We start from the raw sequence: 22,190 nt of genomic DNA on the forward strand, positions 1-22,190 counted from the left end.
CAGGATATTTGTGAGGGAACTTGCCAAAATATAAAACATGACAAAATATTCAACACTCAATACCATTGCATCTTCAAAGCACTTTACAAGGGTTAACATTCGTTGACCCTTGCAATACTAATGAGACACAAGTAAACATCTCCAGTTTAGAGATTGAGGAACAGAAATTAAGTGTCTTGTTCAAAGCCAGACACCTAGTAAATTAGTGGCAAGTATGGTTTAGAATTCCTAGCTGCCAGCCCTTTGCTATAACTAAACCGTTATCATTGTAAAAAAATACGAACACTCCATAGTGCAGAATAGTTTAACCATTACCCTTGTTTAGTTACATCATCTACAACACATCAAGTTTTTCCTCACAAATCTGTGTTGTGTGTACATGAAAGCACACTCACCCTCCACAACCAAAAGAGAAACCAAGCAAAGAAAACCCAAATCTTTCCATTAAACACAAAAATAAAGATAGAACCATGTTATAGCTCACAATACATATTTATTATTAGAGATGTTTACAGAAAATTCTGAGCAATACTGCTAGTCTAAGACTGATGACTGGGTTTTTTTTTAATGGTTTCTTATGGCTTTGTTTTTTGAATTATTTAAAAAGTCAAAAAACTGATAAGATCTGGGGAGATTTCAGTCTTATTAAAAAAAGTTGGGTTCAGAGATAAGGAACAAGGTGTTTTCGCTAGTAACTTAGTAACTACGACCAAAGAGGGTGTAGAACTTGGCGGGGTTCTTGCCACAGACACATTTTGCTCCATGCTGCAGCTCGCTTAGAGGTTTGAAGGGGATGCAGAGACTTTTTGCTCCCATGGACGGGGCACCAGGCTCAAGATCTTGATCCCTGAAATAGAAAGCAAATTTAATATTCTTAATTCCCAAAAGATTTACAAGAAAGAAATCTCACACACAGTGAGTACTTCATTGAATAAAAACTTTGAGGCTAAGGGAGTAATAATGCTCTGTCTTGGAGTACGAGACCCGACCCAAAAGTGAGAATCCTATGAGGAGGGTCTCTTTAAAGTAGTGGTATTCAGACTGAGGCTCGCAAGACGCAAGTGGCTCTGAAATGTGCCTCCTGTTGGTCTTTGCAGCACATGATATTAAAACATTGTGTGATTTAATTATTAACCAAATCAGGATATTTTTACTACCGTATTAACCAGGCTGTCCCTAGCCTCTGTTTGCCAGAAGCCGGGAATGGGCAACAGGGGATGGATCACTTGATGATTACCTGTTCTGTTCATTCCCTCTGGGGGATCTGGCATTGGCCACTCTTGGAAGACAGGATATTGGGCTAGATGGACCTTTGGTCTGACCCAGTATGGCTGTTCTTATATTCTAACCAATTGTAGTTGATAAAACAACAATACTCTGTTAGCCATTTTGCTGTGAGAATAATTTACAGTAATATAATAAATGAAACTATGAATTCAAAGTACTGTGGCTCTTTTGGATAATGTTGATTGGTAATTTTGCTCCTGAACCACTGAGGTCTGAGTATCACTGCTCTAAAGAAATGTTACTTTCATGTTGTTTTATACTCAGATACCCAACTTGAAAGTTAAATGAAAGTTCTCTTAAATTCAACAGTTACATAGTTTACCTGGCAGTAGTTTTCTTGATCCAGTCCTCACACTCCATTTCCCCACAAAAGGGAATCTGCACAATCTGAAATGAAAGAAAGATGCAGAGTTTATACAGTGAAAGCAAAACAGGCATTATTTTAGGAGAGACTCCCAAACCCTATCATTACAGGTCTAACACTTCAGACATTGAAGACCAGATTTTTGATAGTGCTCAGCACCCCAACAGGAATCAGACTTTCAAAAGAGCACAGTGGGAGTGGTTGAATGTGGAGCACTTTTGACAATCTGGCTGCATAATCATGCCTAAATGAGCTGGTAGGTGGAAAGTTTTTCTGAAAGTCGGACATCCTTTTATTGTAAAGCAGAATAGTTTACCTGCAGTCTAAAAACTCAGATGACAAAGTTAGCTCATAGAATCAAAGAAATGTAGGGCTGCAAAGGACCTGAAGAGGTTATGTAGTCCAGCCCTCTGCCCCATTCTAAACTGGAAAGGTTCAACTTAATGATAACCACAATCAAAGGTAAAATTAATACAGCTCAAAAGGGTTTTTCTAGCCTTTTCATCCTGCATATATACAGTGACAGTTGCCCCTTTGTAGTGAAATGCAGTAGAACTCTAGTGTATATTCACAACAGAATTTGAAGAGTGATGGTTGCTAGCTTATTAGAAATTTAGCAACAGGATATTTTAACATCTATGAAAAGGTGTCAAAAAATTTCTCTCTCCTAGCTCTGGATATGCAGGCTATTTTCTTTTAAAAGAAAAAAAAAATCTCGATTCCCATATCTCTGTTGGATTACGGAGCAACACCTATTTACGTACTTTAAAGAAATGCTTTCCCAATGAAGTGTCCCATTATAATTTATAGGATCAGTGCTATACACTCCTATTTTTTGAGGAACAACATTATGAAGAAATTTATTTCAGTATTTTCATTAAGGTAAAGAGAATTGTCACCAGCATATTTTCTTCTTACATGAACACTAAGAATGAACACCAGATATACAAGACAAGATATTAAGCACTTAGGCAATAAAAGATGCAGTAAGCATATTGTTAAATCATCTTTAACTACTTCAGCCCACTTAAATTGTTCAGTATTTTTAAACTTAACTGGGGAGCAAATTTCTGTTTCAGAGGTATAAAACTGTTCTAGGTTTTCCACGGATGTTTCACTTAATTTTTTCACTTCATGTACTTTAACAATAGAAGTTAGGAAGTGTTACTGTAAAGCCAAGAAGATATTTTTAAAAGATTATGGAAAACCGAGGCAAAGACAATAGCTGAAGGTGAGTTGCTAATATGTCAAAAAGTCTTAAGTGCACATTTGCTCCACATACTTCTGTTCTGTTCTCTTCCCCCCTTCGCAAAGCCTAAATAAATTTGTTGGGCTGTGTTATGCAACAAACTTTTTCCTCTTTGGACAAAACTCCCATTTAGTCTTTGCAGAAATATAGATTTTTATTAGCTTTTTTCATTTTCTGCAATTTGGAGGAGGGACTAGTAAGTGTCTAATGTTAGTTCCTAATATTCTGTGCTTGTATTGATCTTTCTAGTTTGCTAAATGTGGGTTTTGTTTAAGTGCTGCTGTAGATCATTCATGCAGCTTTCATTAAACATTGCATGTAGTTATTACTTAAGACACAAAAGCAAAGAAGTCCACATCTCAAAGATTGTATGGTCTAAGGGGTTAATCACACCAAATACAGGAAGACATGGGAAATTAGCCTAGGAAAATCAGCTTGGGAAATTTCCTTTTAGACTGTGGTCAACACAACATAGTGAAGTTTTAATGAAGAGAGATTTGAATAAGAGGGTTTCCATGAAAAATTACTACTTTTATATACATTACCTGCTTTGTACAATAACATAGAAAAAAAGGACACAAACATTAATATATACGTGAGATGAAGTGACTCAAACTTTTAATTCTTCAGATCCAGGTACTCAGATAAGAGCTTGTAACTTCAGAGGTGGAACGTTTCCTTTTCCAAATCAAAGATGTTCACTACACTGTTTATTTTCCATGCCATAAAGTGTAACTAGTTTAGCTGTTTTATTTACAAGTTTGAAATCTATGATCTAGTACTATCTCACATACAGAGCTAGCTAGGTTAGTAATTTATCATGGTGCTCTCCAGCATCTGCTTCTGAATAAGTGAAGGGAGGTGGGGTGTTCAAGGTTGGATATTACTCCCTTCCCAGCTCCTCTTCATGGAAGAAAGTGTTATTGTGATTTGGGGCTCTGACATGGAAGCAAATGTCAGGAGATCCTGGTGAGCCTTTAATCCATAATGAGAGTTTGCTCACAATACCATTACGTTTTTTATATATTTGCTTTAAGCTGCATTTTTGCTTTTTATGGATTTTTTCCTTAGCTTATTTTGTAACTAAGGCTATGTCTGTACTGCAGCCTACGTCGTCAAAACTTATGTCACTCAAGGATCTGAATATTCCATCTCTCTAAGCAACAGAAATTACATCAGCATAAGCATTCGTGTGCACAGTGTTGTGTCAGTGGGAGAGTTTCTCCTGTAGACATAGCTACTGCCTCTCAGGGAGGTGTGTTTTTTTGTTTTTTTTTAAAATGCTGACGAGAGAGCTCTTTCCTGTCAGCACAGTGTGTCTTCACCAGATGTGCTGCAGCTGTATGGGACAGCTCTGCCACTGCAGGGCTGCACATTAGACATATCGTAAATTTACCACATCTCCCAACATTTTGGGAAAGCCTGCGTTTTTCACGTCTCTCCTTTGTTCTGTAGGCCATCAGAGGCCAAGGGTGGTTTTTAAAAGCATAAATTGATGTTGCATCAGCATATAATAAAATGCCTGTGATTATTTGTGGGACAAAAGAGGTCTTTATACCTATCAGGTAGGCCAAGCCAGCTTTGGAAAAGGTTTGCATTAGTGAAATGTTACTTCAGAACCAGCGGGCTGAGCACAAAAATCTTTTTGAGAAGGTCCAAAATAACTTGATGTATATTTAGCTTCTGGGGTGATGGCAAGTCAGATTTTTTTTTTTTAAATCACCATATTTTGAGGGCAGAAATATATCCCAATCAAGGTCAGGGTCTCTATAGCGCTAGTTGCTGTACTGACACACAGAGTCAGACTCTTTGAAGAGTTTACAATCTAATTTAAGACAATATGCAAATGAGTTTGAGACACACAAATTACAGGAAAAAAGAATAAGGGGGCGGATGGTGGTAAAAGTAATGCATGAGTTTGCTAATAATTTTGTTTTTTTCTATTCAGCATAAATCCCACTGGCCCTGTACCAATCCCTTAAAGAACATGTTCAGCAAGAGTGTATGGTCATTTTAAGAGTAGAGCCAACTTGGCACCCCACATTTTTTTTAACACCTTTTTTCTTTTGTATTATTTCTCAGTTGAAGTCTTTCACCAACAGGGAATCTTAGTTGTTAACTAGATAGAGTCTTCAAGAACATTTATTCAAATATTTTCACATGCTGGGAGATCTGGGTAATAGAACTTCAGGAATAGGATCTCCTTAAGTCAATCAATGGTAGTTCAATGTGCACCTCAAGGGAAGAATAAAATATTTCTTAAACATTAGAAATACAGTCTTAATCGCTGATCTAAACTTCAACTGCTCCACCAAAACTAAAATTTTTCATAAGTTGCTAGTGGCCTTACAAGGGAATTTAATATAATTCAGTCCCGTTATACTATCAGTTATTCTGATGATCAATCTTAATTTCTTGATGCCCTGCACCTGTCAATGCACTCAATGGCTTCTGTTCAGGTTAGAAAGGCCAATTTTCATTGATGCAAGTAGTACATTCTTCGGACTTTTTTTTTTAAACTATTTATAGGGGAATAATTATAGTATTTTATCTTAATCCAAATAAAAGATATATTTGTATGAAGATCTGCTAAGGTCACTGCCTGCTGAAAAAGGAGTATACTCATTTTAAATAAATGATGTTGTTTGATAACAGGTATGTAAAGTTGCTCTAATGCCTGAACATAATATTTTAAAGACTAGTAGTGTGGAAAATTTTAATCAAAACTGTGCTCTAGTACGCAGATAGCAACCAGAACTCCTGTAGCATTTGGGAAACTTACAGTTTGTTGCCAACCTCTACATGAAAAGTTCCTCATGTATGAGCAAATGTGATTACAACTTGTACTTATTCAGACATCAGTATATTCAGAACCTCCTTACCTTTCCTGCTTCAAGTTCTTTTTGAAAGTCTTCCATATTATTGGCCACCACCATATGATTTGTTAGGTCTTCAAAAGCTCTAAGACAAGAAAATAAATTAAGACAAGACAGACATGAGTATTCATCTTCTAAATGAAGTCACCACCTGAACCAACTGTGCCGAGCCATCAAACACCAAATTACAAGAGAAAAAAAGTACAAATACGGAAGAAACTTCTTAATCAGGATATTCTTGAACAGCTTTTGTTCCCCAAAGAGGAAATTCTGATGAATTAAAAGACAACTCTCTCTTCAGGCTGTTGCAGTTCCATCACACTATTAGACAAGCCCAAAGGGTTGGGAGATGGCACTACTATTTGGTTTGCAACTGAGGTTAATGTCTGAGTGAGCACAGCAGGGGCAGCTGCAATATGCTCAGCCTATACAGCCGATGTGAAAAGAACAAAATACTAGCCAAGAACAGGCAGGACAGCATGTCTTATGTTTTCAGCATGTACCACAGTGTGAAGGGACTGAAAACTCTGGCAGAATCAGCAGGAGATGAAGCCACAGAAAAGTTAAGCATCACCCAGATCACCTCCGAGATGTGCCAGTGAAGTTGATTTCCTGGTTATGACTGCTGTAATTGAGTGGAGAGTACTATAATAATGTTTGAAAGCTAAACCTAACTCTCGGGAATATCAGATCTCATTTACCTCTTTGGGAAGGTAATTTTCTGACATTCAAACACCTTAGTAAATTGATACTCCAAATATAAACAGGTTTATATCAAGGATGATCTTATAATGTCTTCAAATCAGAATAGCAGGACTGTCTTTACCACACTTGACAACCCTGCACCTCACATATACAGGCCTCAAGAATATGAAAATCATATTCTTATGCATCACCTCATTACAGAGATTTACCCTATGTAGTAACTACAGATACAATTTTCAAAAGGGCCTAAGTGACTTAAGAGCCTATGTACCAGTGAAAGTCAATATGATGTAGGTGCCAAAGTGTCACTCATTTTTGAAAATGGAACTTCAGTGCTTTTGAAAATTTTACCTTAGACCTAGACGTAAGCACCAATATTATAGAAGAATTTTGGTTTTTTGAATGGATTCTAGAAGTCTTCTAGCACTACAATCTTGCATAGTATAACTGCATCAAAAAAGTACAGGGGGCTCATTTTTAGATGTCAGTATCATATCATAATATCTGAACTTGAAGGGTTGCTAACATTTGAAAATTCTATTTCACAGGCACATTTGGGAAACTTTTTGAGACAATCAGAATGAGCTTCTCAAACTGAAAAATGAAACAGTGCGTAGAGAAGACTTGTCTTGATGACTTTCTCTCTAGTTAAATCTGAATATGAAGAAATCTCTTCTACAATTAAAGTCGTTTCAGGTCACAGATGCCATATGATTTATTCCCTTGTAGACTAACTTGTTGTAAAGGTTAGCATGGATCTCCTCCAAAATGTGTCTGAGTTTATCCTCTGCCTCATGTTCAGCAAAGGTCAACTTCTGTCCTGTGTCTCTTCTGACAGCTACAAACTGACCGTTCTTCATATCTCGTGGTCCCACTTCAAGCCTGATGGGAACACCCTACAAGCAAAAATAATGCAATACAAAATTAGTGTAAACTGCAGAACTAGTCAGTCGTTCTCAGAAGAGTACAGTTCATCCACTAAGATGCTTTTTTCAGTATGGATTCACTTGACACGTGATTTTTATTTCTCTTTGTCTCACTCTCATACAATCATATGATTAACAAGAGAATTATTTTGCTGTCTTAATACCTGAAAAAATTCAGGATTGGGGCAAACCTAAAGCTGTATTGATTGTTTCGCCTTACCACAATACTACTGCAAGGCTTTTATGAACTTGAATTACGCTCATTTTATACTCCTCTGATAGTGTTTGAAACAGGAAATAGAAATAGCCTTCTTTCATTTGGATGATTCCTTTCCAGATGACGCTATACATGTGAATAAAAGATGGCTTCCTATGGGGAGTTCCCTAGAAAAGCTCCCAATTTTTTGCATGTCTCCTGGACTTAAGGCATTTAATTTTACTTATGTGTTTAAGCACACTGTTCTTCTACGGACTCTTGAAATGGAAGTTACAAAGGACCTGTTACAGCAGACTGCAGTATCGTAGAGTGCAGTATAATAAATAAAAGGTCAAATTAAGAGTCCTTTTCTTTAAACAAAAAATAAAAACAAAACAAAATGCTTTCAGTATGCTAAAATACATACAATATCCCTCCCAGCTAAGATCCCAAAACAATCTATTTAGATTTACATTTTCAGCAACCAGTCAAGAGGGAATAATTTTTGTGGATGTGGCTGTTTACTTAGCTAGCACAGGTGTTAGGCCTTTTCCTTTCTGAAAGAAATATTGATTCTCCCACAGCAAACAGAATTTTATTGGTGTTCAAACAATGTTATCATGATGAATAATGCAGTGGAATCACCACTTTGCTTTCAATTGCTGGAAGTTTGACCTCGAGAGTAAAAGAAACAAAGAAAAGATGAGGATTAGAAAATCCTTTGCATACCCATGCCCAGACTGGGCTACCAGTGATGGTGGTGGGAAAGAGAATCTGGAAAAGAAAAGAACTTTGTATATACTTGTTTATCCAAGCTCCTCTTTCACATGCAACCATCCTTATCCGTGTGCTGCACTTAATGATTATTTTTTCAGGTGGTTGTTGATTTAACTGTTTGTTATGTACACTGGCATGTCAATCATATTTAGACACTATTCTAACACAGCTAGAACACAACTGACCTAATTACAGAGGATTGTTAAAATTACTATTAAATATAGGTTTACTAATTTATACTCAATATAACTCTTCAATAAATGATTTATTCTAATATTGGCCTGGCACAGCATGTTTAAACTGTATTAGCACAATGTTTTAAAAAAAGGTTCTTGAAAACAGCTTCACTAAATGTTAATACTGATGGTGGCAGAACACTTGAAGGCCTAAGAGAAGTTAATTACGTAATATTTCCATTGCTTCTTAAACCTTATGACAAAGGGCCTGTGACTTTTCATCTCCTTATACACACAGGGAAATGTTTACTTCTATTCCAGGCCAGATGTAAAGGTACCAAAATGCTATCAGCACCTGGCATCATATAAACTTGTAACAGTAATATTGTTTTTTCATCTACAAAAAGCCATTTGAGATTCTTGGAGAATACCCAATATCTCCACCTCTTTGCTCTCAGGCTGGTCTACACTACGTACTTACTTCCATATAGCTGCATTGTTCAGGTGTGGGAAAAATCCACACTCCTGAGTTATGTAATTATACCGAACTTAACCCCACACGTAGACAGCACTATGTTGGTGAGAGAGCTTCTCCCAATGACATAACTACCGCCTCTTGCGGAGGTGGAGTTAAGTTGAAGGGAGAGCTCTCTCCCGTCGCCTTTGAGCATCTTCACCTCACATGCTGCAGCTGCGCCGATGTAAATTTGTAGTGTAGCTCTGCCTTAAGACTGATGCACCTCATTAGTAAGAGGCATGGAAATGGTCACATGCAGAGTGTGACTTAATGAAGAGCAGTGCTCAGCAAGTGGACGCTGTAAAGGGATTGAAGAAGCCACCATAGAAACTACTTGCGACCTTCTCACAGACTGAAGTCTCTTTGCAGGAGTCTCTCACACAGCTATTGTCAAAAAAACTTTTCAGATTGTAAGGTCTTTAGGGCAGGAACTGTCTCCAAAAGTCTAGAAGGTGTCCAGTGCAACAGAGCAGCAAAGACACTTAGCACCTCTGGACACTACGTAATTATACAATATTAAACAAGTCAGCAAGTTGGCATCTTCCAGAACCTCAGAAGTCTCACTTGGAATTTAAAACTAAATATAACCCTGCCCTCCCCCCGAAAAAAACATACACGTTTCCTTTCTAGTTTGTTCATGGTGAAAAGCACTTCTTACTCTGTGAACTTAGTGGGACTAAGCAAAATAAATGCTGTTTTCCTGTAAATCATGGCCTTAACACCATACCATTTTCATATTGTAACATATTCTGACAAAGAAAAGTTCTCTCTAGGATAGCAAGCTAATGCACTGGGCTGTCTTCTCTGGATACTGAGGTTGAAATTCTATCATACTTTGCAAATGAAAAGAAAGACTATCACCAAACAATTTGGTATAAGTATCAGATCTCTGTTTAAGAGGTGTCAGACTGGAATGGCATAAGTTTTGTAGAAGTCAAAAGAGGTCTATAAACAAAGTTGTGTGTGAAAGCTCACACAGTGCCTGCCTATATCACACCAGGCTCAAGGCAGCACAAATTCCCCTCAATTTTGTGAGCAAAAAATTCAAACACTTAAAAATAGAAGTATTTATGAATCTTGTTTCATTACTGCAACTATAAGGGTGGGGGGGGAGGGGGAATGGATTCCATACCGGGAGCACAAACACTCAAATATTAAGTCTCTTACTTCTCAAAATAGCTCTGGAGTTGCATTTTAGACCGACATTTTTCATGACATTTTTGGTTGCACTTATGAATCATTTATAAAGGATTTATAAACAGATTTTTAAGCATATCAGAAGGTATTATAATAGATGATTGTAAGCCAAGGTAGTAATCAACCTATTGCCTCTGTTGGACTCTCTGTAACAATTAACTGTTTATTATAATCATACTCCATTAACCTTTAACACACTACTCAGAAATGGAGCTTTAGGATAAAGTGTGACATTTCCACTCTTTAGGTGCAATGCGAGATTTTTTTCAAGACTCTTTGGACTGCACAGGAGGTTTCCACATCTTATACTGAAGTTTGGCATTTGAACATTTACACTAACGTCCAACTCTAATGCCATAGAGCCCCATTTTGTCTTACTGTAATTTCTCATTACTTTCTGTATAGTGTAATGCACATTTTATTTAATCCCGTTCTTGATACTTGGTCTGCTTTATTCTCTTCACTTTTCAGATATCTTGTTTTATATGCAGTTTCTCTGTTTTCCTGAGGACTGAAGCTACTTTTAACCATAGTATTTGAGTGATGAAGTAGTTGCCTTTCTGATAAATAAAAAGTGTTCTTTATTTAGTGGTACCATGCAAGATCATCTTGTATTTTCCATTCTGCTCAACTAGGATATCATTAGCTAGTGTTACTCTTGGCGGAATTTTACAAGTGTGCAATGCAGAGTTTTACAGAAATTAATGTTTTTTGCAAAGAATTTCCTTTCCTTCCAAAAGGGCTGCAGTGCTGCTGGCCGCAACTAGAGACCGATTGACCCAGCAGAGCCCAGGTCACACACAGAAGAGAGCGCCAGAGGGAGAAGGAGAGAGCTAGTGTTCAACAGCTCCAGTTCCCCTCACACCCTTAAGGAAGGTGGTGGCAGTGCAAAACGAACTCTGTGCAAGCCTGGGACCCAGCATCAGGCTGTTTCTCCCTCTGGATCCTGGGGCTCTGAGGGGTAAAGAAGCAGGTGTCTGCGCTGGCGGGGCCCATGGATGGGCTCAGGGAGGGGATGGGTGTCTGGGATAGAGGACGCCCTGGGGCTGGTTTTGGTGGGGGAGGGGTGGTCGTGATTCATGCTGTATCAACAATTGACCATTTTTCAATGGACTTTAGACAGAAAATATTTGCCTGCAGAGAATACAAAAAAAATTCCACATGAACATACATTAAGATCTACTGAAAAGAAATTTACCTTAAGCTCCCAGTGATTGAACTTCCAACCAGGTGAATAGTTGTCTCTTAAATCAGCACGTACGCGGACATTGACATGGAGCAGTCTTTTAAGATATTCATTACATTTCTTCATCAGTGCCTCTTTGTCCTCTTCAGAAAGAGAATTTGTGATGCCGCAAGGAATAATTACAACCTGTGACATGACACAAGTAAAAAGAAAAAGATATATACAGTAATGGAAAAAGTTGTTCCCAATTATTGTAATGTACCATACCAAAAATACCAAAAGAATCAACCTTAAAGTGTTGAGCTGAGGATGTGGAATGTTTAAGGAAACAGTGTTGTGGTGCTAAATCTGGTTAACGTCTTTCGAAACCCCTATTTAAGAAACTTTCACCAAGTATTACAAATAATCTAATTTTGGGTAGATAGACAAGCTATATCTTCTAAATTTTCTATCACAAGTAATATAACTCGAGAACCAACCTCATAACTCTTACTGATTGCATACACAATGCTCTACAAGTATTATTTTCAGTACCAATACATTAAAAAAAGAGTTCTTTTCATCAGGCATCCATCAGAAAATATTGATTAATCCCATTGCAAGACAGGAAAGGAAAAGAGGTGAGGCTGTTTGACTGAGGTAAAGTTACACCATCTGAACCAATTAGACAAGTCATTTTTACACACCTGAACACAAGCTACCCGAGGTGGTAGCACCAAGCCCATATTATCTCCATGGATCAATGTCATCACACCAATGGTCCGAGTTGAAAGGCCCCAAGAGTTTTGATAGGCGAACTGTTTTTCTCCTGGTATCTTGGGATCTTCAAATACGATCTCAAACATTTTTGAAAAATTCTGCCCCAGATGGTGCGATGTTGCTCCCTGAAAGACACATACAGAAGTCTCTGCTCAATAGAAATTTACACTAACTGCTAAGTGTAAGGTCAGCAACAACCCTTTTTGCTGTCCTTTCTTTCAAAAATAGTGAAAAAAAAATTATGTATTAATATATACCTGGATAGCTCTTCCACTGGCAGATACATATGCTTCCACAGTGGTTGTATAGTCTCCACCTGCAAACTTCTCTTTTTCAGTTTTTCTTCCTTTCACAATAGGTATTGCCAGGAGTTCTTCATACACCCGAGCATAGAGATCAAGAATCTGCAATACCTATGATTAAAACCTTTAAGTTACTTCAGTGATTTGGATTTACGGAGTTACTCTTCAAACATTTTCTAAATCCAAAATATTGCTGAATGGCGTGACTGGCCTACAACTGTATAAAAACCTGAACATCCTACTTGTCTTTTCTCTTCAAATAAAACTAAAGAGCATTGTTATTTTTCACTCATTTTGAGGTTTTGTAGATGTTTTCTGTAAAACAAATACTTAAGCCTAGAAACCATTAAACAAAGAGTCATTATTACACAGGTGTCAGACTCCATATGCGATTAAGCGCAAAACAAATCAAAACAGGGATTCAAAACTTGTTATATTTGAAGATACGGCATATCATCCCTGTTTGTGCACGCAATGTACATTGAAAACTGAAAAGTCAATCTATTAACTAGTTCATCAGTTATAATTCATTATAAGTTGATCCTTTAAGGAAGTGAGAATCCTGTGTCACCTCTTCTTTAAATACACCTCTACCCCAATATAACGCAACCTGATAGAACACGAATGTGGCTATAACGCAGTAAAGCAGTGCTCTGGGGGGAGGGGAGGAGGAGGGAAGCAGGCGGCGCTGCATGCTCCAGCAGATCAAAGCAAGTTCAATATAACGCAGTTTCACCTATAACGCGGTAAGATTTTTTGGCTCCCAAGGACAGCGTTATATCAGGGTAGAGGTGTACTAACTTCACAGACACTGCAAACTCTCCAGGTAGTTAAGCCGCACTGAGATGTCATGCATATGATATACTTGAAGAAATAAAGTTGTATAGACCAGGAAGGATTGATTTAAAATCAACAATTTTAATCATTACTTAAATCCGCAAGCAGGAAATCTTGATTAAAATCATAAATTTTTAAATTTTAGATTTGTACTTTTTAGTTATTTTTCTAAATAAAGATTGATAACCATTAAAACGTGTTGATTTTAAACTATATAAAGCCTTTACATTAAATTTGGTACTACTTTTTGCTAACCAGGAGTATATACTGTATCAATAATGTTTAAGCAATTACATAGCCTAACTTTTTACTAGATTAAAATTTTAAATAGTCATGTGTGTCAAGACCAATTTGAATGGAAATTCAAATTCCATTAAAAATGTCCTAAAACAGCATTAAGTTTTTTTTTATTAAATAAGCTGAATACATAAGAAAAAACGTTTATCAATTGATAATATATCTTCCTTTGTTTAATAAATCAGTTATCTTAGTTAGTGATCTGAACTTATTATTTCTTGTCACTCAGTCCTTCAAGATTCTATAAACAAGTAGATTGAAGCCTCTTCCACATAGTTTTCATGCATGGAAAGGAAGAGGAAAACGAGCTTTTCTGCTTTTTCAAAACTCAACCAGTTTCTTAACTTTGAATGAACAAGTCATTGAACTGAACAGTTGCAGGAGAGGCTATTGCTTTCAATAGCTGGGTTAGCGCTTCAACACACTGGTTCTGGTGCTTAGCCAGCAAATTTTTACCAGCTTAATATTTTGTTTTGTACTGAATTTAAATTATTTCAACAGATAACACAGCAGAACCTCAGAGCTGCAAATACCTGGGGAATGGAGGTTGCTCATAACTCTGAAATGTTTGCAATTCTGAACAAAACGTTATGGTTTCTCTTTCAAAAGTTCACGACAGAACACTGACTTCATATAGCTTGAAAACTTTACTATGCAGAAGAAAAATGTAAACTGCTAAAATATAATTTAACAAAATATTGTACTGTATTTGCTTTTTTGGGGGCAAGGGACAGGGGGACGGGCGGCTTGGTGTTGCCTAATTATGTATCCGGTTCCAAATGAGGTGTCTGGTTGACGGGTCAGGTCGCAACTCTGGTGCTCGTAACTCCAAAGTTTACTTAGAGTTTAGGCTTCACATAGGTTGTCATTTTCAAATTTAACAAAACTAATTTAAATTAAAAAACCCCCAACTAAAAAAGTCCAATTTTTTTAAGTTAAAAAAAAATGCTGGGACTTCAGGCCAGCAATCATGGGAACCGCAGGCGGCTAACAAACCATGCTGGGCATAACAGGTCTGTTTCCATCATTCTGAAGGAAACAGTGGGACTTGCTGTGAGTCTGTCCAGGCAGAGTCTAGGAAAGGGCAGGAGACTTCATGATGTCAAAAGGTAAGGGCTTCATCCTGAAGCCTGCAAAAGAAGATCTGTAGAAGATCTGACCAAAGGACTGTTTGGGAGCTTTACAGGAGGGGCAAATTTGGGATATAAGGGATGAGAAATCCACTCTGTTCCCAATGATGTCATAGTGGGGGAGAAACAAATAGACAGGATACTAATTTCCTCTTGTAGCAAAGTGCACTCCTGGTACCAACAGACACTTTGGGGGGGGGGGTGTGTGGAGTAAAATTGGTGGCAAACTAACTCAAGTACATTAGGAAGCAGTGATCATTGGTCAGCTAAAGATTATCTCACCCATCTTGTCTCTCTTTCATAAGTATAAATCCTGTACTGTTACAGAGTCAGGTCACTTTCTGAAAGCAAAGATCAGTAATAGTTAAAAACATTCAGTGCTTTGTACCTCTTCTGCTGCGTCTTCATACGTAGCAAATGCCGTGTGTCCTTCCTGCCAAAGGAACTCACGAGTGCGCAGGAAAGGCTGAGGATGTTTGAACTCCCAACGCTGCCAAGAAAAGGAACTTTTTCAAAAAAACATTCAAATTCAGTAGTATAACCGTGAACTACTTAGATTAAGTTTTTTAAAAAGCTATTTCTTTGGTATTGATCAAAACTCAATTTTTCACTTGTATGCCACTCTGCAAATCCAAAATTGAGATTAAAAAAGAAGTTTGGATTTTTCTAAATAAAGGAGTTAAACATACTTTCACAATGGGATCCTTTTAAACTAGTATTTTATTTAATTATTAATAAAGCATATACCTAGGCCCACATGCCAAAACACATTACATAATTAAAATATTAATTGCTTATATTTTGATTAATATTGATATGATGCCATCTCTTATGGAACGATTGTCCTAATAAATTTAGAAAAGATTTTAAGTATACCAAATTCCCTGCGATGTGCCTCACTTAAAAAAAAAATGGTTGACTAAATGCACCTACCACTACGTTGCACCACTGATTAAGCTTGATAGGAAGATCTCTATGTGACTGCACCCACTTTGCAAAGGCAGGATACATTACTGCAAAAGAAGAGAACAAAAAAAAATTTTTTTTAATTATCTGAGGAACATGTCTCAACTATAACATACATACTTTGTGCTCCATTGTGAGGATTTCACTTTTCACATCTTCTGTCCCACACAAGTGAAATTCTGCAGCGGACACACAACCTTAAAGAAAGGAATACTTTTGCTTTGCTCCAACTCCTCAGGTAAATACGTGGCTTGCTGCTGGTCTGAAGCAAAAATGGTTTCACACTTACCTCAGAACTCAAAACACATCTACTTTAGTGACTCTTTATGAAGGTGAAAGGGAAACCTAGCTACTTTTTACATGCAGTTAGTTTTCATATTATTAAATCATTGTCCTTCACTAAGACTAGAATATTTAGATGCATCTAGATTCATACATACACACAATCAGCTAAATAAGAAATTTTCATAACATCACACAATCACATTACAGTATACTAAATTGTATCAGATTTAGCTTAGTTGCTCCACTTTTGTATCTTAGTTATATTTAATGACTTTACAATCTGAATATTAATGAAAAAAGAGGTCCATAAGGTAAAATACAAAATGAACAACGAAAATGACATTTTTTTTTAAAAGCAAAATTGAATAAAAACCTTTCACCCCCAAAACTTCAAAATATTAAAGAAAATTCCAGTCAAAGGGCTTTCTAAAGTATTAAATAAGAAAACTTTAAATAATTTGCAATTTGTGTGTAAATGAAACTTATAGCTAGTTTATTAGAAACATTTAGAAATGTTTCAAGTTGTGATGAAAATTAAATTTTTTTCCTGCAAGATTTTTCCAATGTTCAACATAGTGTCCTACCTATTAGACCACCAACTGGCCTCAAAACCACAACAGGATTCTGTTGTATCACTTACTCATTCAGAAACTGCTGATTACTTGCAAGTTAGTGTCTTACCTGTTTCACTTGTAGGACGTACAGCAATTGGTTCAGCCAGCTCTGTTTTACCAGATCTCGTAACCCAAGCAACCTAAACATTTAAAATATTAAGTTTCCTTCAACTTGATTTATTTTTATTTAAAATAAAAATAGATCTTAAAGTTCTAGGTTCCCTATCACCTTCATTAACTAACAATATAATCAAGTCTAAGCAGTATTGAAATAATCGTTCCAACAAGAACTGACAGACACCTGCATAGATTCCTTTCCTTCTTCGTAATGGAAAGTAGACCTCTAAGCCCCTTCCAAAAACAATATCAAAGAAGGGTTTACAAACTTTTAACTGTTTTATATTTGACATCATTTGGGTGCTAGCTGGTGACTCTTGCCCACATGCTCAGGGTTTAGCTGATCGCCATATTTGGGGTCGGGAAGGAATTTTCCTCCAGGGCGGATTGGCAGGTGCCCTGGAGGTTTTTCGCCTTCCCCTGCAGCGTGGGGCACGGGTCGCTTGCTAGTGGTTTCTCTGCAGCTTGAGGTCTTCAAACCATTTTTGAGGATTTCAATAACTCGGTCCTGGGATAGGGGTTGTTATAAAATTGGATGGGTGGGGTTCTGTGGCCTGCCTTGTGCAGGAGGTCAGACTAGATGATCAGATTGGTCCCTTCTGACCTATGAGTCTATCATTGCCTACCGGGCTAGGAGCAGCAGCAGAAGTTGTTTGCACAGCTTCTGGTTGTAAGAATATAAAAATATCTGCCTACATCATTTATCTGAGCACTGTCCTTAGTTTTTAAAAAGAAACAGTTTAGCTAAAGTTAGCTGTAGTACATGAGTGGAGTAAACAGAATTCTGATGTGTACCTCAGGTGCAAAGTCAGCAATATGAGTCTTCTCTTTCTCCAGAGCAGCCTGAGACACAAACATGGGAAAGTAGCAGTTTTCTACACCAAGTTTCTTGATCTCACCATCGAAAAAATCCTTGATGGTTTCCCAAATGAAAAAAGTCCATGGACGAAGAATGTAGCAGCCACTCACATCGTAGTATTCAATCATCTCTGATTTTGTGATCACCTGTCAAGAAGATATTTTTAAGATATTAAAAGGTTACATTTGCATGTGCAAAAAAGCACTACAATAATTTAAACCTAATGACACCCGCTCACAATAAATTGATCAATCAGCAGTTTAAAATGGCTGTAATTTAAAACCAAAAAAGCTAAAGAGCTTGTAAACAAAGATTTAACAATTATATTTAATAATTTCCTCCCAAGAAATGGAGGGGTTGGTGCAGAAAAGTTAGAGGCTCAGATACTACAGGGAAAAGTGCATATTTTCTGGCATCACTTACAGATCACCTCTATGACCAATTATGGAGTGGTAATAATTGGTTCTGCAAGGATTTTGACACAGTTCCTTTATCCAAAGAGATAAAAAGAGTGTCAATGCAGGATCTTGAAGGTGAGTAATAAGGTGGGAAATGTAAGGGGTCCTTAGATCTTAATGAGGGAATGCAGGTGGTCAATCGCTCCCTAACCCTAAGAAAAAACAAGCATAGGCCATTTTAATGATCAAAGTTCTTCACTCACTACAAAAGGCCATCAAACACATTATTCATTAATTGTGGCAGATATCAGGGTTGGTGAAACCTGCCAGTTTGACAGTGGCGGAGACAGTCTATTTATCCAGAAATCCAGTACTGTAAGCTTCCCTCCATGCCCCATCAATGTCCCTCAAACGCTGCCCTACCAGGACTACCTGAGGCACTGTATTAAGGTCAAACTCATTTCGTACTGACCTCCCATAAAAAATGGTAGAAACTTTTGGTTACAAACCGTCCTGAGCTAAACTCAGACTGCTAACTAACATTCATCAAATACTTACCAAGATCCTTAGTGTTTCACTGCCAGAACGTATTTAATGAATGAGGGTTTGTTTGTTTTTTTAAGCACATGACCATTATATAACATATAGCTTCACAAGGTCACACAGCACTTGGAAACAGATGTCCAGAAATTAAAGAAAAATGCAGGTAGCAACTTAAGGAACAGGAGTTATATTACCAAAAACAATAAAGGAGTGGCCAAAAAAATCCATAATTTTGTGAAATAGGTGAAGTGAAACAACTCCTTAATTCAAAGTGATGCACACTTACCTGAGAAAACCAATCAGAAAGATTTTCTTCTTTTTTAGCTTCTAGACCGAGCCTATGGAATTTTAAAAGAACAGAACCCTGTAGTTTAGGTCACTGCCAAGTGGTGAAGGTAGCAATAAAGCTGCATGCTTTAATGTTTTTTGGGGGGGAAGTCCCTTTTAATGTAATTAAAAATCTTTAATTAAATGTTAAAGCATATTTACTTCAGTGATCTGCAAACACCCTTTTTAGCCTATCCTTCCAAAACCTACCCCTCCCAAATTTAACTTGTTTCAGATCACGATGCTCCCTCTTTAACAGGGCAAGGGGAGCATTCATACAAATCTCAGCTGTTCCTGTTTAGATCCCCCCTGCACCACAGTTACAAGCCTCAATGCATCAAGCTGTGAAATTAAAACTTCCAAATAAAAGCCTGATTAGAGCATAAGGCTGATCCAGACACCTAAGTTTGTTTCTTTTAAACCCTAAGTTTCATAGCTCCACTAATGCTATTGTTTGGCTAGACAGTTTTGTGAAGCTGTCAAGGTAACTAACTTGCTTGCTCTCAGAAGGCTTTTTGCCTCAGAAAAAATATTAGTTTTATTTCAAAAGAAAGATTAATCCTATCACCTCAACCAAAATAAACCATATTAGCAATAATAGCAAGATCTTGCAAGAAGCTGAGCTCCATCAACTCGTAGCAAAGTCAATGACAGTAGATCATGTATTAGGTGCTCAGATCAGGTTTAAGACTGCAGAATCCAGTTTTCTTGCATAGTTTCTCTGATTCTCCACCATCTCTGCCAATAATATGTAATATTTGTAATGAATATGGTGCTTATTTTATAGTATGTAATTTACAGTATAAGGGTTTTATTCCCCCCTTATATTAACTATAAATTAGAAATGAACATGATGGAACAAAACTTATTAATGGAATGTGGCATTATTTCTCTTTTGTGTATTCCCACACTACCAACTGATACTAAAAATGTAAAAATATTGCTCTTGATTTAGCTCTGCTCAGCCCTCCCAATTTAGATTTCCTGCAAATAGAGTGCTAATTTCTTTACCTGGTCTGTTTCTTAGGCCCTTGACCTTCTCCTGGACCGTCTGAGGAGAGGCCATTACCACCCTGGTCTTTCTGATAGTCTTTCTTCTGAGTATCACTCTGTTTCTGTTGCTTATTCTGCTTTTCAGACTTGTTCTCCTTCTCTTTTTTTTTCTTGTCTTTATCCTCAACCCCAATGGCAGAGAAAGGTTTATAGTCTACTCCTGTAAGAGACTTGTACTGGGCCTTCAGTTGAAGCAGTTCCTGCACTGCTGTATCTATTTTATCCTTTGGTTTGAAGTCATTTCCATGGAAGAACAAACAAAGAGAAACCAATATGAATCATAGGTGCAAATGGACCCACAGATGTTCGTTCTCGTGTGCACGCTCTCTCTCTACACACACACACACGCTACATCTTCTATTTCTGGGGAAATTCTGCGACAAAATAATTAAATTCTGCATAAACTCACAATTTATATTGGCTACTGACCATCTCCAGAAAGGTCAGTAGTAAATAGCTCATGGAGCACATTTTGATAGGAGAATTTTTCAGTCCAAAATTTAGACCAGTTCTAATCACTAAAGAACTCTTAAGTATTTATAAGGCCATACTGTCATTTACAATAAGGCTCCTTTATACCATTCTGGCAATATAAAGGAGCCCTAAAACTTTTACACTTCTTTTACTTATACTGTTTTACTTTTACACTCTTGGGGGGGAAAATTCACTCAGAACAATGGGAACAATCCACTAAGCAGGCAGACCGCTACATTCTGCTCTGCCCCACACCTACCTCCATGCCAGGCATGCTGAATAGCGAGCAAGAGGGACAAAGTCATTTGCTCACACTCCCAGCCCTAGCCCCAGCCCCTGGTGGTGACTGACATCTCCCCACGCACACATCACTAGCCCTGCTCTAACATCAACTGAGATGTCTTCTAAGGTTATTTTTAAGGAAGTTGTGTTTTTAAAAAGTTTACCTTTTCTGCTTTTCCTGCTTTTAGTTTACGGACTTCTTCTCCTTGACAAGCCACCTTGTTAAACAGAGCTTTAGCTTCTGGTGTGTCTGGGCCACTGATTTCTGTGCTTGTTGTTTGGGGTGAAGCAGATATCTGAGTTGCTGACACGTGCCCTGGCTTGTAGTCCTGCCCAGTCTTTTCTTTATACTCTGCTTTCAGAGAAAGGAGGAGTTTCACTGCTTCATCTACTTTATCCTACGGGGAAGATAAAAAAAATTCAATGGTCACTGGAGAGGATTCAAAAGTAGGCTAAGAAAAAATCTTTTTTCTCTATGAAGAAAAGGCAACAAATAAAACTGGGCAGACAGCAGAATCCAATCTGTATCTGGCCATAAGCAAAAGGTGTGTGGTGGTTACAGAATGAAAAGAACAGCCATCACACAATGTTGAGTGCTACCAGGACTGAAGCAGAATGGTGCTCTCTGATCATCTTGTTAGCAGCAATCTATTAACAAGGGTTATAGCAGAACGCTGACGAATGTGAAAAAGCCTTTCCTCCTTCAGGAGGAAATAAGATCAAGGAGGGTATTTAGAGAGACCAGCAGATTCTGAGAGTAGATGAATTTTGCTCTCTTGCTCCTTCTTGGTGCTATAACTCAAGGAAACAGATTTTCTTTTTAAATTCATTCTGTGGCTGGGGAAAGCCTCATTACTTTCGTCGTTTGAAATAAAGGCACTTCTGTTCTCCCACACCACACCACGTTACACTGTTTTAAAATTAACTGCACGCCCAGGATGGAATTTGAGCACTGATTCCTCCGTCTACCTGCCAGTCCAACTTTTCACAAATAGTGGGACTGTGATGGTAAGAGAAGAATTTCAGAACTGCATGTCTCAGGAGTCAGAAATGCAAACCTCTTCTGAGATACAGGAATACTTCACTGGATTGAACACAAGATTGGTGCTTTAGCCGCGAGAGGCAGAACAACAATTTAGGAGAATTAGTTCAGGGTTACTTGGTGGAAGACTTCCACCCAGTGGTAAAATGTGGAAGAGTTAAAATTGAAGAAACTCTATATTTACCACTATTATACCTTTGAAGCTTTCTCTGCTTTGAGTTTGCGAACCACCTCCCCTTGTTCAGCTACATTATCATAAAGAGTTTTGCTGTCTATTGAGCTAGAGGGTGTCAAATTATTGCAGGATACAGGAGAAGGAAGAGTAGCAGCAGAAGAGTATGTAAGAGGAGGAGCTGTAGGTGGACTTCCAGGTTTGTATTCTTGACCTGTCTTTTGTTTATATTCTGCCTTTAACGTTAAAAGCACTTTCACAGCAGCATCTATTTGAT

General features: G+C 37.6%; 1 protein-coding gene across 1 annotated transcript in view; it reads right to left on the reverse strand.

Annotated features, from left to right (window-relative positions):
• Positions 1-473: 473 nt before the first annotated feature.
• EPRS1 (glutamyl-prolyl-tRNA synthetase 1) overlaps positions 474-22,190 on the reverse strand; it is a 65,643-nt gene continuing 43,926 nt past the window's right edge. Inside the window, 14 exon segments of the mRNA XM_050948420.1 lie at positions 474-847; positions 1,610-1,674; positions 5,783-5,861; positions 7,217-7,377; positions 11,469-11,642; positions 12,143-12,340; positions 12,473-12,628; positions 15,170-15,271; positions 15,715-15,794; positions 16,714-16,786; positions 17,559-17,768; positions 18,850-18,901; positions 19,902-20,167; positions 20,864-21,097. Of these exon segments, the coding sequence (XP_050804377.1) occupies positions 697-847; positions 1,610-1,674; positions 5,783-5,861; positions 7,217-7,377; positions 11,469-11,642; positions 12,143-12,340; positions 12,473-12,628; positions 15,170-15,271; positions 15,715-15,794; positions 16,714-16,786; positions 17,559-17,768; positions 18,850-18,901; positions 19,902-20,167; positions 20,864-21,097 (2,001 nt within the window). The 3' untranslated portion in view covers positions 474-696.

This window comes from Gopherus flavomarginatus, chromosome 4, assembly GCF_025201925.1.
Source record: "Gopherus flavomarginatus isolate rGopFla2 chromosome 4, rGopFla2.mat.asm, whole genome shotgun sequence".
Lineage (NCBI taxonomy): Eukaryota > Metazoa > Chordata > Testudines > Testudinidae > Gopherus > Gopherus flavomarginatus.